Source organism: Thermomyces dupontii (genome assembly GCF_041956625.1).
Source record: "Thermomyces dupontii strain NRRL 2155 unplaced genomic scaffold VTN31scaffold_2, whole genome shotgun sequence".
Lineage (NCBI taxonomy): Eukaryota > Fungi > Ascomycota > Eurotiomycetes > Eurotiales > Trichocomaceae > Thermomyces > Thermomyces dupontii.
Window position 1 is genome coordinate 859539 of NW_027192308.1, and position 14867 is coordinate 874405.

At 56.1% G+C, this 14867-nt stretch overlaps 4 protein-coding genes across 4 annotated transcripts; 3 read left to right on the top strand and 1 right to left on the bottom strand.

The window, feature by feature from the left end:
• Positions 1 to 207: 207 nt before the first annotated feature.
• Positions 208 to 1747, bottom strand: VTN31DRAFT_2689 (uncharacterized protein; the record flags this gene model as incomplete). Its single annotated transcript, XM_069402884.1, has 3 exons — positions 208 to 1096; positions 1154 to 1652; positions 1705 to 1747. 3 exons carry the CDS (start codon positions 1745 to 1747, stop codon positions 208 to 210), a joined length of 1431 nt encoding a protein of 476 aa, XP_069262122.1.
• Positions 1748 to 2075: 328 nt separating this feature from the next.
• On the top strand, positions 2076 to 3179 carry VTN31DRAFT_2690 (uncharacterized protein; the record flags this gene model as incomplete). Its single annotated transcript, XM_069402886.1, has 3 exons — positions 2076 to 2461; positions 2538 to 2884; positions 2935 to 3179. 3 exons carry the CDS (start codon positions 2076 to 2078, stop codon positions 3177 to 3179), a joined length of 978 nt encoding a protein of 325 aa, XP_069262123.1.
• Positions 3180 to 4973: 1794 nt separating this feature from the next.
• Positions 4974 to 7070, top strand: VTN31DRAFT_2691 (uncharacterized protein; the record flags this gene model as incomplete). The annotated part of the gene is made up of 1 exon (XM_069402887.1): positions 4974 to 7070. One exon carries the CDS (start codon positions 4974 to 4976, stop codon positions 7068 to 7070), a length of 2097 nt encoding a protein of 698 aa, XP_069262124.1.
• Positions 7071 to 13472: 6402 nt separating this feature from the next.
• VTN31DRAFT_2692 (uncharacterized protein) lies at positions 13473 to 14853 on the top strand (the record flags this gene model as incomplete). Its single annotated transcript, XM_069402888.1, has 2 exons — positions 13473 to 14528; positions 14578 to 14853. The coding sequence occupies 2 exons, from the start codon at positions 13473 to 13475 to the stop codon at positions 14851 to 14853; spliced, it is 1332 nt and encodes a 443-aa protein (XP_069262125.1).
• Between the last annotated feature and the right edge of the window lie 14 nt (positions 14854 to 14867).

Consider the following 14867-nt stretch of genomic DNA (forward strand, 5'->3'; position numbering starts at 1 on the left):
TCTTTTGTAAGCATGCGTTTCATCTGTCTCGTGTTGGGAGGAGTCTACACGGTATACCCTGTCATTGATTGATTTTGTCTCGATTATGTTCATATACTCCATACAAAGATTCAGTAATCCGAAAACGGATGGCTCGGACTAACTTTTTTGTTTTGTGATTGTGTCCTAAAGCTCATACAGGTGGAAACCAAAAGTAGATGATCATAATCACTTGCACCGCTTCTCAACAATCCCCGGCCCATGCTCGTCATACTCCTTCTTGGAGATCCACATCTGATGGAACGTGCCCAGACTCGCCAGGATACTGCCGCCGATCCACGCGCCGAACTTGCGCTCTGTCGTGTTGCCGGCCGCGGAGATGCGGATGCGCGGGCTCGGGTACAGCGTGGTCAGCTCGTGGTTCAGCCGGTCGGTGAACCCGTAGAGCAGGCTGGACGCGCCCGTCACAACGACGTTGTAAAGCAGATGCGGCCGGATATCCACGTCCACGCCGTTGAGTGCGGCCTTGATGAGCTCCGGCAGGGTCTGCGCGGGCGTGGGCGCGGGGAATTCCGTCGACGAGGATGCGTCCGGGTCGGGGATATAGGCTTTGGCGTCGAAGAGCGACTCCACGACGCGGTACCGCTCCGCACCGAAGACCTGGTTGTAGCCGTCCGGGAACTCGAATGGCCGGCCCGGGGTGTTCTTCGCGAGTTCCTCGTTCGAGGTTCCATTGGCGCCCGTGGCACTCAGTCGTCCCGGCCCCGGCCACACCTGCACGACGGACTCTTTGAACTCGGTGACTGTGCGCTCCTCAACGAGTGTCCGGAACGACGCGTCGGGGGCTTTATCCGGTGGGAATGAGCGGTATGTTGCCTGCGCTGGCTGCCCGGCCTCCACGGGGGTCTTAGACGCAACGAGGTAGTGCGGCGTGATGGTGATGGGCTGCGGCGAGTTGGTCTTGAACAGCGCGCGGACCTGCGACGAGATGTAGTCGCCTCCCAGCGGCGAATGCTGGATCCCGCGCTTCAGTACCATGCCGTCATGCACCGGGGTAACGGAGATGTTGGACGCGCCAATGTCGATGACCAGAGCTGAGGATTTGCCCGCTGCGAATCTAGTCCATGTTAGCCAGCCATCTCCCATCGTAGGGATGCGTTAGGAGGAATCGTACGCCGCCAAAACCCCATTCCGCGACAGGTAGAACGCCGGCGTTCCCCAACTCTCCATCGCAATCTCTATCGTCTTCTCGCGCGCCTTGGGCGGATTCCAGCCGCACTCCGTCATCAGCAGCGGACTGTCGCCCAACGGCTTCTCGTCCTGGTCCACCTCCATCTCCGTCGGCAGCTCTCCCTCTGGCACGTCGCTGTTGAGTCCATTGTAGAGCGGGTTCCCCTGCTTGCTGCCGGTGAGCCGCGACGTGAATGCGTACTGCCACAGCTTCTCCGCAGCGTCCCAGTCCTCAACGACGCCTTCCCGCGAAAACGGATTGTGAATGGACAGGCCCGGCCGCGGCGTCACGTAGATGTCGTCGCCATAGATGATCTTGTCCGTCTCGCCGGCCTTGTAGCGCGCGTAGTACGTGGGAATCACCGACTTGGGCGTGTCTTCGCCTGCGAAGCCGGCGCGTGTCGTCGCGTAGCCGGGGTCGAGGACGATGGCAGATACCTCATCTGATCCGTCAGTATATCGTCGTAATATTCTTCGGAAAAAGGGAAGATTTACCTCCACCGTATTCCGCCGTGGACGGCGGCACCGACGGGTTCATCTTCGCAGTGGCTCTCCGGCGCGACCTGGATTAACGAGGGAGATTGCGCTGGGGCACTATCAACGGACTAAGCGGTGCATAAATGAAGTCAATGGCAAGGGATAAAAAAAAGAGCGACTGGAGGGGAAAACAAAAAATCTGGTCTTAACACTGGGAGGATCGGATTCAAATCTGAATTCAACTCTTGGTTCACAGGAAGCTCCAAAAAGCAAAATGCGATTCTCCGCCACTCCCACCTTTCTTACTCTATGATTCTTATATGATTCTTTACTCCAAGCGCACTTTTTGTTCGATTCGTTCCAACCTACGTTCCGCTAGAACTACGACCATGGAAGCCGACACCAGCCCGGCCCCAGAAGTCCTCTTCCGTCCCGTAAAGCGCCAAAAGCATCTCCGCAAACGCGCCGACCAGCCCAGTGAGCTCCTCTCTCCAGGCCCCGACACCGCGCAGCCCTCGGCGCAAACTACAGAGCCCCCATCCGGATCGCAGATTCCCGCCGACGACAATGACGTTGAGATATCCAGCATTCTACGCCAGCGGAGACCGCATCGACCCCGACGCGGCGGCATCGAGTTCTCCGCCGAAACGAAGCCAAAAGGCCCCGGCTCTGCTACCGAGATGGAATCAGAAAAGACCGAGGCGGACATCATCCAAGAGCGCCTGGACCGATTTACACCACATACAGACCTCAAGGTCGACGTCAACAAGCACATGTATGGCGTCACCTCTCTCCCTTCCCTCCCGTCAGAGGGGACAGCGAGGCCGTGTGGCGGCTACTAACAAGATAAGGATGGAGTATATAGAAACAGAACTGGCAAAGCGTCAGAACCGCAAGTTGGCCGAGCAGAATGCCGGTCGCGCGGCGGGCAGCGATCAGACGCAGACTGCCGCCGACACGCAGCAGCTTCCGTTGCGCGAACCGGCTACCTTGGGCAAGCTGCACGAGGTTGATCTGGGCCAGGAGGCCAAGCTGCAAAACATTGCACGAACGCAGGAAGCGACTGCCCGACTGGCCGGCAAGCGATCACCGTCACCGGAGAAACGGCCGGTTGACTCGCGTGGACGCCACCGACGGCGAACGAGTGCGGATATCGAGCGAGATCGGTTGGTCGAGGAGGTGCTTCGCGAGAGCAAACGTATGTGTATTCTCTTCCAGGCAATGCAACCTCTTGCTAACGACAAACAGTGGACGTCTATGATGAACCCGAGCCCGAACCTGAGCAAGATGACCAGGCCGCCGACGACCGCATTGCAGAGCAATTCCGACGGGATTTTCTGGAAGCCATCCAGACTCGGCGTCGGATGGCAAGATCGCGGGCTGCCCGCAACCAGGGCCAGGCCGATACGCGACGTCGTGGGCCCAAGCTTGGAGGAAGCCGCAGCTTGCGTGCTGCTTATCGGGAGCAGCAAGTGAAGGCTACGCAGAAATGAGTCCTTTTAACCTATCATTTCTGTCACTGCATGGCAATCCTTTTACAAAGGCATCCTCCGCACTGAATCGTAGGTTTACGATTTAGGTTATCGAGGAGCGCGGTAACATTCACCGCGGCCAGTCCATGCTGGAAAGCTGACAAGCCTGGCTGCCCTGGCTTGCTCCGGCGTGTTCTGCACATGGTGCGGGCATGAGATATTTACTGTGAACTCCGGCCATCCTGATGGTGCCCCTCGTGGCCCGTGGGTTGCCATTTATATCCGCTTGTGGAAGTTATGGGTTCCGGTGGGCTACGCATGGGCCAGGAGCCCAGGACTCCAGAAGACCAAGTTAATTCGTGGATAGCCAGGCTTGATCTCGGTCCCAGCGGCAGCCAGTGCAAAACGATAGTCTTACTCAGTTGATACGCTACGATGCTACGACTTATTGAGTTTTATCGGTGTCCGGTGAATCCAGTAGGATCCTCCTGCTGAAGACTGCAATTAAATGAATTTCCTCAGTGTCACCACTGTGTATGCTACAACTCCGTGCTCTTGATCCCGCTTAAGACCTAATGACCTACGAGTATATAGGTCACGGCATACTCCGTACATAATCGTTTATCGATCCATCGATCCACCGAAAATGACTCGATGAGGCCATCTCATGGAGCGCTTACGAGTCCTTTCGACCTGGAAAGCATATGCGCTTCTAAGTAAAGAACATCGGTCCACCGGCCGATGGGTCTAGAATGCGTGATTCTGCATGCCAGCGACCGATTTCCTCGGATCGTCACCTTCTCAAAGTCTACCCCTGAGCGAACGTTCTTTTTTTTTTTTTCCTGTTCCTGGCATTCGGCCATTCCGATCTCTGCTCGATCGCCCAACTGTAGATGCCATTCCCGAGGTTCCAATGGGCCCCAGCAACGCTGTCCAGGATTCTGCCAGCAAAATACCACGTCAGAGTCCAGGCACTTCACCATCCCACTGTGGCGCATTCGAGACACAACATCAGACAGTGGCGGTGGCCCTGCAGCCCATCAGCATGGTTCTTCGTTGTTCGCCTGGAGCTGCCCATCGCCTTGGCGGGACCATAACAAAATATCAACAAATAGTCTCGGGCCGGTCCCCCACTTGGCGCTCTCTCCAGGGGGCCGTCTAACCCTGAATTAGGCTAGGGCTGGGCCTCTGCAAGCCCTAATTCGACCCTTATTGGGCCCTAATCAGCGCTCAGCGGACCCCCCGTATTTGGGCTTGCATCGCGACTCGAAGGTCTGAGTCTCTGAGAGAGCTCGTCGTCTCATATTCTCAATTCTCTCACACGCTTCCTCTCGTTAAACCATCCAAAAGCAATCTCTGTCGGTTCTGTCCCTCTTTTCCCCCGCTTTCTTTGCTTTGTCCTGAATCCTCCTCTGCATTGCTCCTTGCGTCGCTCGTTTCAAACCTATCTTTCGCGTGAGAAATTCCAGCCGCCGCAACCCATGCCTCCCACATAGCGTCCTCCCTCTCAGGACGATCCCAGCGGCGTCATCTCCCACCGATTCCTGTGCGAAATCTCCCCCTCTCTCTCTTTGACGGTTCGATTTTACGTTCGATACGCAGGTTGATCCTGCCGGGTTTTGTTGTTTATTTTTTTATTTTTCTTCGGTTGTCCGTCAATGGGAGGTCTCAGGGACTCCCATTGACCGGACAAAATTTTTCCGTTACAGTCATTTAATACATTGATCACGTTGCATTGGACACGACCCGTTTGCATTTGACGCCTCGCCGAGTTCATAGACGCCGAGTGATTTGATTGACACGCCGTTATTCACCATGCTATTGAAGAGATCCGCGGTGGCCGCGGGGGCCCTGCTGGCCCTCGCCCCTCGAGCATGGGCCGGGGACGTGCTGAAGAACAACGGGTTTAAGATGTGCTCGGACAACCCGGAAGTCACGGTGGAACGGTTCAACTTACAGTACGACCGCGAGACCCAGAGGCTCAACTTTGATATCGCCGGCACCAGCCAAAAATCGGAAAAAGTCGAAGCGACCCTGCTATTCGAGGCCTATGGCAACGAGGTGTACCGTAAAGATTTCAATCCCTGCGATGAGGCCACCAAAGTCGAACAGCTGTGTCCTATCCCCCAGGGCCCATTCCAGGCCAAGGGGGAACAGAAGATCCCGAGTGAATACGCCGATATGATCCCGTCGATCGCCTTCGCGGTGCCGGATCTACAAGGAAATGCCCGGTTGATCCTCAAGTCGGTCGACAGCGGAGACGAGGTGGCCTGTCTGCTCTCCGGCGTAACGAACGGCAGAACCACCAAGGTCGCCGCCGTCTCGTACGTGGCCGTAGGCATTGCCGGCGCGGCGTTGGCGGCCAGCGGTCTGTCGGCCCTCACCGCTGCCGCGTACCCCGGTGCACACTCGTCGGGTCCCGGGTTCGCCGATGTGATGGGCTGGTTCCAGAGCATGGCAACCAACGGGATGCTCAGTGTGCAATATCCGGACGTGTACCGTAACTTTGCGTCCAACTTTGGCTTCAGCGCCGGCCTGATCCCCTGGCGCAGCATGCAGCTGTCGATCGACCAATTCCGCAACGCGACAGGCGGCAACCTGACCGCGGACAGCTACGAATTCCTCCTCAAGGCGCATCTTGTACATGACAATGGCAAGGTAAACGCCAGCTCGCTTGCCAAGCGCGCCCTGGGCCACCTTTTCCGACGAAGCCTCCTCGTTGCTCGGGATGATGACAGCAGCTCGGAGGAAGACGGCATGATGCACGTCGTCAAGGGAGTCCAGGGATACGTGGAGGAGCTGTCGATCCCCAAGTCGAACACCTTCATGACGGTGCTGCTGTTTTTCGCAGTCGTCGTGGCCGCGATCGCCGTGGGCATTCTGTTGTTGAAGGTGATTCTGGAGGTGTGGGCGCTCTTTGGATCGTTCCCGTCGAGCTTGAAGAACTTCCGTAAGCACTACTGGGGCATGATGGCGCGGACGATCGTCAACTTGATCCTGGTGGTGTACGGAATCTGGGTGTTGTACTGCATCTACCAGTTCGTGCGGGGCGATTCGTGGGCGGCCAAGTTGCTGGCGGCGGTGACCCTGGTTGCATTCACGGGGGTTTTGGCGTTTTTTTCGATCCGGATTGTACTGTTGGCGCGGCGGTACCGGGGACGGAATGGCGACCCGTCAGTGCTGTACGAGGACGACAAGATCTGGCGGCGGTACAGCTTGTTCTATGATGCCTACAAGCGCGACTACTGGTGGATCTTCATTCCGGCGATCGTGTACATGTTTGCCAAGGGGTGCATCATCGCGGGCGGCGACGGCCACGGCATGGTGCAGACCGTGGGCCAGCTGATCGTCGAGGCCCTGATGCTGATCCTGCTGCTGTGGCACCGACCGTACGTCGCCAAGTCTTCGCAATGGATCAACATCAGCATTCAGGTCGTGCGCGTGCTGTCGGTGATTTGCATCCTGGTGTTTGTCGAGGAGCTGGGCCTGTCGCAGACCACGCAGACCGTCACAGGTATCGTGCTCATCGCCGTCCAGTCGACACTGACCGGTGTGCTCGCCATCCTCATCGCCGTCAACGCCCTCATCATGTGCCTGCGCAAGAACCCGCACGCCAAGCTGCGCGAGAAGCGCAAGTCCTACGATGACGACGATGACGATGGCGAGAACCTCACCGCCATGGATGCCCGCAACTCGCTCCTGCTCGACGGCGCCGCCCGGAAAGCCACCCCCGACAGCGACATGACGGGTAAGTACAACATGACGGGCCCTTACGAGCCCTACCGCGACCATGTCCCGACCAACGCCGCCCGGCATTCGCGCTACGCCAGCACCACCCGTCTGATCCAGCCGCCGTCGCGAAGCCCGAGTCCGGAGGAGCATCCTCAACGGGGTTACGGTGTGGCATATTAAATTTGTTTTCCTTTTGTTTTTTTTTTTTTTATATTCTTTTCTTCAGCTTTTTTTTTTTTTTTTTTTGATTTTCTCCATCATAGATTGATTGGGCATAGCGAGCGTTGCCTGTGTTCACCGTTTGCTTCATCATTCCCTTGCATGTAAAGTGTTTGTTATTTCCTTGTGTCTAAACCTTTTTAAAGCCTGTTCTCATTTTGCATACATACGCTCCCTTGCATCCATCTCGCTCTGGTCTTCTGAGTCTAGGTAGTTTGAATTGAACCGTTAACGCAAATACGTCAATCGTATCGGAGCAGAGGAATATGAAAATAGTGAGCAATGTTACTGTCATGGCCTGGAACTCGCGACATTGGAGTCGTCGGTTTTACTTTGGGCATTGCTTGATACCAGCTTAGTATTGGATGCGTCTGAATGGAGAAACGTCTTTCGATCCTGTCTGATGGCTGAAAACATGGATAAATACGGCCATGATGCTGCATCCAAGTATCGAATGTACAGGTGAAGAGAGAGCAAGCCAAGTCAGTAGGTAATGTTCCTGGGCGCATCTCTCGCGTCTGTTTAATGACGAGTGTCATAGAACCTGCTCTGGGTCATCTTCAACGATTATGTACTCGATCACTGGATGAAGTCTACTCCGGGAGTCGGCTCCCTCTTCCCGAGAAAGAGCAGTTGAGGAACGAGGACTTCGGCGGGGACAAGAAAGGGCGAACAGGCCTAACATCGGCATCCGGCAACCGGGTGGTAATCGTCAAGAGTCGCGCAGAGACCTGTTGAGAGCTCGTCGTCATCCGCGGTGATCCCACCTCTCCCCGGGGGAAATGGCGACTCGTGTCTCAGTTGAAGATGATCGATGGGAGGCCCTAGAAGATCAAGCCGTTGCCAATGCAGGCATGTCTGGGCCCGAGTTATATCATGAATATGTGGCATTGCAATCCCTCGGGCAAGCCAATGTTGCTGGAGAGAATTGAATCCGCGATTCGTCGAGTGACGTTGAATCAAGGTTGTGGCCAAGGTCAGAAAGGACGACGACGCCACTCGCTGCGAACGCCTGAAACTGCTCCGCAGAAATTACCTCGCTCGCATTGAACCAGCGCAGCACCTTCGAAGGTGCGGTTGATCCCCCCGCCACTCCATCAGGGAGTAGTCCCATCGGGAACGTGTTCCCCCAAAGCCATTCTTAAAACCCTGCCATCGATAGTAGGCCTACCAACCCAACGCAACCAACGGCTGGAAATATCAAGCTTGGTCGGTTCTAGCTATATCTGTTTGGAATGTGTGCGCGGCGATGGCAAGGTTTATAGGATAGCCATAGGATATTGACGGGATCAATGACGAAAAAGCGGACCTTGAGGAGCTTGTCAAGGGCGCCCTGTGCCGTGAGAGCACCGGTAGGTGGCTCTTGATCGTTGACAACGCGGACAACCCTGACCTTTTCGACGCCAGCACCAATCTCACCCGCCATCTCCCGTTCAGCCGGCAAGGATCCCTGCTGTTCAACGTCACGCTACCTCGAGCTCGTACTGCAGCTAGATGTTCCAGCACTTAATATTCTCACGGTCGAGGAAATGAGCGAGAGTGAGGGCTTCGGATTCTAGAAGACGCATTTGACGGAGCGTCAGATGAGCGGAGGATACGGCGAAGCTTCTCATCGTTCTCGGTTACCTGCCTCTGGCCATGAGACAAGCTTCCGCATACATGGCCAGGAAACAAGTCTCTACGACAAGATATCTCAAGCGTCTACCTGTCAAGTGACAAGTTTGAAGACCGTCATCAATTTAAGGAGGAGCAAAATCCGATTGCTACAACGTGGCTCATCTCTTCTCTCTTGGTCAGATTGCAGACCATGATTCCCTGGCTGCCGATTATCTGAAATCCATGTGCTTCCTGAGAGAGATGGCAATTCCACGGTCTCTCCTTCCGATGCTTGAACACTGGCGGCAGAAGATGCCATTGGAACTTTGGGGGCTACGCTTTCATTACCGAAAGAGAATATCGGACAGAACTGGGCTTATCCTGGACCGAGAGAGAACCAAACACAAGACCTTGCTAGCTAGAACTCTGCTCTCCGACTCTATGGGCAATCGGAGCTCTATATACACATGATGCCAAGCCAGAGGAAAAACCTACACAAATGAGTAGCGTCCTAAAGAGGACGGTACAAGCGAGCTGAAGAGTGCTGAAAACACATGAACCATGGAAAAAGAAGCGGTTAAAAGCCTAAACGACCTGAAAGACGGAAAAGACGGCACAAGAGAAGACATAAAGGCCTAAAAGACACTGAGCTGAACACAAGGAGAAAAGAAAGGAGACAAGGGAAGGAGGAAGCAGGTCACGTGTAAAGTGTTGGGCAGGGACGTGCTCTGCGACGCCGTGACGGTCGGCGACGGAGCGGTGGGAGAAACCGGGTCGGCGGAAACCAGGTACGCACGGCCGTGCCGTCCCGTGAAGCCCTTGCTGATGATCTGCGAGGTGAAGCAGATGTGGGCGGCGCAGCGGGCGCAGCGGATGAAGGAGGAATGGGAGGTGAGGGGGTTGTTATTGTTATTATGGTTCTTTGTGTCGGATGTACTAGTGGTTGTAGAAGCAGTACTAGGCTTAGGCTTATGGTGCCGGAATGGTACCCGGAAGAGGAACGACGGAAAGATGGACAGCGGGAGATGGTTGTTGCTCGGTCCAACTGGAGGGGTCATGGTGGTGAAGGATTCTGGCATTCCTCTCTGATTTATTGATCTCTTGTTATGATAATAATATAATCGAGAAATCTACATTGCATTGAGGCATCGATGATGAGTTGATGACTCCCGCTTGTCCCGCCCAAATGGTCAGATGACGTTATCGAAGAGTCGGAAATGCATGACATCTGACATCCACCGACTGGTCCAACTTGCAACGTTGATTTAGATGGACAAGCAAGGGGAGCTTGTAGAGTGGACGGCCGAGGCGATATGACGCGCCGAAGATGCTTTTCCCGACCCCGATTACAATAATAAAGGGGCATGGATGGACTACCTCCCACATGCTCGGCGAATTCTCCAGCGTCAGACGACGATGGAGGATGTGAGGGCCAACCTTCTTTCCAAAGCAGGCCGCAGCTTTTACATCTTGGGTCAGTATTGCGAAGCAGAGACGATGCATCAACGGGCACTGGAAGGACGAGAGAAGGTGATGGGTCCCGACCATCCAGCCACCCTCGCCAGCGTCAATGATCTGGGCTTCACCCTCGCAAAAGGGCAGCACCAAGAGGCAGAGGCACTGGCTCGACGGGCTGTGGAAAGACTGGAGAGGGTGCTTTGGGCCAAATCATGTGGAGACCCTCAGCAGCGTCAACAACTTGGGCAGCGTTTATGGAAGTCAAGGGCACTACGAAGAGGCAGACGCGATACTGTGTTTCGCCGGGCTGCGGTTAAGACTGGAGAAGGCGTTGAGGCCAAATCATTCATTCACTTCGATCTTCGTCGAAAACCTTGTTCAGGTCCTCGGAAAACAGGCAAAGTACGAAGAGGCTGAAGCAATTCGCCTCCGAACCCGACAGTCGCCGTCCTAGTTCAACAAATAAGAAGATGATGGACTACGATTCTGCGGCGTTGCTTGGACTTTATTACCGAATCGATACCAGCTCTGTGCTTAACTCCGCGTCGTATGATGGAATACAAGCAATTCAATGTCGTTTTAGTCGTCGTGCCAACAATCCAAGCTTGATCGAATCGTTCGTCCCTGTTGGATTTCTTCAGATCGTTATGCATAGATGAAGGATGGACGTGACCAGCCTCATCCCCCACTCGAATGGCAAAAAAGGGCCTTCAAAATCCATACATGCCATCATAGCATCATTAAGTAGATACTACATACAATAAAGTACCCTTGAGAGATTCAATATCTCCCCTCCTTTAACCTCCCTCGATTCCGCAACACATCGAATTCCACCCACCGACTTACCCCCTTGCGGCCCACGGGCACCAGCCGCCCCGGATTCATCACATGGCATCCTTCATACGTGATGGCGAACGCCGGCGCCTCCGCATCCGCCAGGACGAGCGCCGTCGGCAACGGGTAGAGGGACAATGCCGAGGCATGATCCCAGAGCACGGGGCGCGTGGAGAGCGGGAAGGGTGATAGGTGGCTTTGGTCGAGCACGGTTTTGACGAGTTTTCGCGCGGTGGTTTGTGTATGTGATTCGCTCGTGGTGGTCGTAGTCGGGGGTTGTGGTTGTTGTTGCTGCTGCTGGCCGTCTGGCGCTGCATCTGCATCCGCTGTCGGCTGGGTTTGTTCTTGCGAGTTGAGGGCAGAGCCGGGATGGACGGCACTCCGGCGGAACCGCCCTGTCATGTCGTCCCGGAACACGACGAGTTCATGGACCGGCCCAAACAGAGAGACCCGCGCCGGGTTCGTCGTCCAGATGACGCTGGCGTCGGCATCGGCTTGCGCGGAGGCGAACACACGCTTCACGCGCGACGTGAACAGCCCGGGGAGCGGCTCCCGCGGGATGGCGGTAGCTGCGCCCGCTGCGAACGCCGATGCCCACGGGTCGTGGTCGCCGGGGACAAAGACGAAGGTTGTGTGCCGCAGGAGTGTCGGGTAGTCTGCGAGCACTGCGGCTAGCGTGTCAAAGTACTCCTTGTACTCGACGCTGGTGGCGCGGCCGCCCTGGCCCAGGGTCAGCGCGGACACGGACGCGAAATTCCCGAGCAGGATGATCGCCAGAGGGAGCTCGTCCGTGGGGAGGTCAGCGTACGTGGCGAGCATGCTGCGCAGGGCCTCAAGCGTCGCCATCTCGTCAAGGTGCACCTCGCTAGCAATCGCCATCGTAGTCCGCTGGTGCGAACTCGAGGCGCGACATCGCGCTTCGAGTCGCCGCATGCGAGCGCCCTGCGACCGCTCGCTACCAACGCCGAGGAAGTCAACCCAGCCGAACCCGCTGTTGCTGCCAATCACGCTGTTGTCCTCGCTGGACCCGCGGCCGGCGCTCAGGCCCAGCGTGACCTCCCGCCGTTCGCATGGCGGGCCGGCAATTGATATCCCGATGAACCGTCCGCCAATCGCGCCCCCCACGCCGCTGTTGCCGCCTAGCGTGGACCCTCGCACGACCTCTTCCTCCTCGTAGATGCCCTCGACCAGAACGATAATGCCGGGCGCAAACCATGCGCCATTTTCCGGCAGGGCACGCGCATGCGTCAGGTCCAGCACAATGCTCCCCGTTGGATCCGTCAGGGATAGTTCGCCCGCAGGTGACATTGACAGTAAACCTAGAAGAAGATGCGACGAGCCGCTTCGCCCCAGGAGATTTGTGATCTGAGTCAACTTGAACGTTGGCCGATTCGATAAACTAACCGACAGGGTCGAACCCTGGAAAGATTCGTTGCGCAGAATGCGTTGGTAGACTAGGTTGTAGCGATCCTTCCACATCCCATGCTGATGCGACGGGTCCGGGAATAGGGACGGTGGTGTCGAGATCACTTCAAAGTGCTTCTTTGTCGCATTGTACGTCAGCCGCGGTTGTTCAAAGGCGCTGATCACTCTGAGCCATCGTCGCGGGTCGCCCGCTGACTCCGTCTCTTCTGCGTCGCCATCATACTGGGACTCGGCGTGACCGGGGTCGAGCCCGCCATCCATAGCAATATCTTGCCCTCTAAGTAATGAATTCTGATCTCGCTCGGCCGACGCCGCCTTCCCCGGCCCGACGATCCTGCCGCCGACCATACTCCCCTCGAGAGTCTGCAGGATCGACTTGATCGACGCCCCATTGCCCTCTTCCACAATGACCGCGCCGCCGTTTTTCCGCCACATCTTGGCGACCTCGTCCAGGACCTTCTCCGCCAGCCCTTCCTCGCGCCATTTCGACCCACAGTGTTTCCCAATAAACGTCGCAAGCAGTTGCAGCGTATTCGACGAGATGGTCAGGTTGTGTTTGCGCGTGAACGTGCGGAATGCTATCGGCCGAAGGGTCGCTGGTGGAAGAATGATCGGGAGGACGGATGATGATGTCTTCTTGCCGGGGAGGAGATTGTTATTATTATTCGGTCTGCGTGATGCTGCTGACGACGAGCGAACGGGGTGTGCTGGTGTGCCGAACGCTGGCGACGAGGATGGCGCGACGTCTTCGTCGGCTGCGGACCGGGTTGGAAAAATAGAATTGATGCGGTCCATGTCTTTTGGTTGAGTTCATTTACCTTTACTCCCTTAGAAATCTCACTCATTATCTTTCCATCTTTGATCCTCTGCTGTATCGCATTCTGCAATCTCGCTGCGCGTCAAGCTTGCGCGACGCGCCTCCAGGTGTTACGCTAAACCGGATATGGTAATTCAATTAAGGTCGTGAACGGAGCTAATAGGCAGGTATCAGCTCTTCTACCACCGCGATCAGTTTCAACACTTACAGCTCGGAGTTCTGTGTCGAACAAGATGAGCTCTCCTCAAGACAACGACACGAAAGAGACCTCTCCGGAGGAACTCCGCGCGCGTCTCGCGGACCTGACCGAGAAGGCGGCTGCCAAAGACGCCATCAGGGACTATGAAGCCGCCGCGGAACTCTACTCGCAGGCGACCGAGATTCAGGCCAAGCTCAACGGCGAAATGGCCGTTGAGAATGCCGAGCTGCTGTACGCGTACGGAAAGGCACTTTACAACGTGGCGGTGAGCAAGAGCGACGTGCTGGGCTCGAAGATCACGAGCGAGGCGACAACGAGCGCGCAGGATAAGTCCAAGTCTACGGCGACCAAGGAGGGCTTGATTAAGGCCGCGATTTCCGCGGCGACTGGTCAGGGCGATTTGGAGTCTGCCGCCAAGGCGCAAGGGAATAATAAGCTGTTCCAGTTCTCCGGGGATGAGAACTTTGAGGCGTCGGATTCAGAAGATGAAGAGGAGGAGGGACAGCAACCAGAAGAGGAAGAGGACGATGAAGAGGAATTTGAAAACGCCTATGAAGTGCTCGATCTCGCGCGGGTGCTGTCCATGCGAAAGATTGAAGAGCTAGAGGCTACCAGCACAGACAAGGGCAAGGGCATTGCGCCAGAAGTGCGGCCCATCAAGGAGCGTCTGGCCAACATCTACGATCTACAGGCGGAGATTTCGCTGGAAGCGGAGCACTTCCACGACGCGGTCGAAGACTTGCGCTCGGCGCTCGAGCTCAAGGAGGCGCTCTACCCGCTGGAGGACCCGTCGGTGGCGGAATGCCACTACAAGCTGTCCCTCGCTCTGGAGTTTGCCTCCGTTGAGCGGCCAGGTGGTGACGGTGAGGAACAGGAGTCGGCAGATGCGACGAAACCGACGTTCGTCAACACCACCATGCGAGAAGAGGCCGTGAAGCATATGGAGACGGCCATCGAGAGCTGCAAGCTCCGCATGGCTCAGGAGGAGGAGAAGATCAAGAACGGCGAAATCTCAGAGGAGGGCGAGGTGCATGCGGCGAGGCGGAAAATTGAGAATGTTAAGGAGATTGTATCTGATATGGAGCAGCGGGTGAGTCATATTCGCTATCATGATGTAGTAGCGTTGCTGACTCCGACAGCTTGCCGATCTGCGTCGTCCTCCAATCTCATCGAATGAAAAATCCCAAGACGGCAACGCCCTCAACGGCATTCTGGACGAGGTGCTCGGCCGAAAGCCCGTCGAGCAGAAGACTCGTCTGGAAGAGGTCTCCCAAAAGGCCAACGATCTCTCCTCGCTCGTGCGGAAGAAGAAGTCGGCGAGCGGGTCATCCAGCGGCGATCGGAAACGACCGCATGAAGACGAGGAGGCAGATGCTACGGATGACAGTGCAAAGAGGACGAAGACAGAGGAATGATTCGTTGATGATAC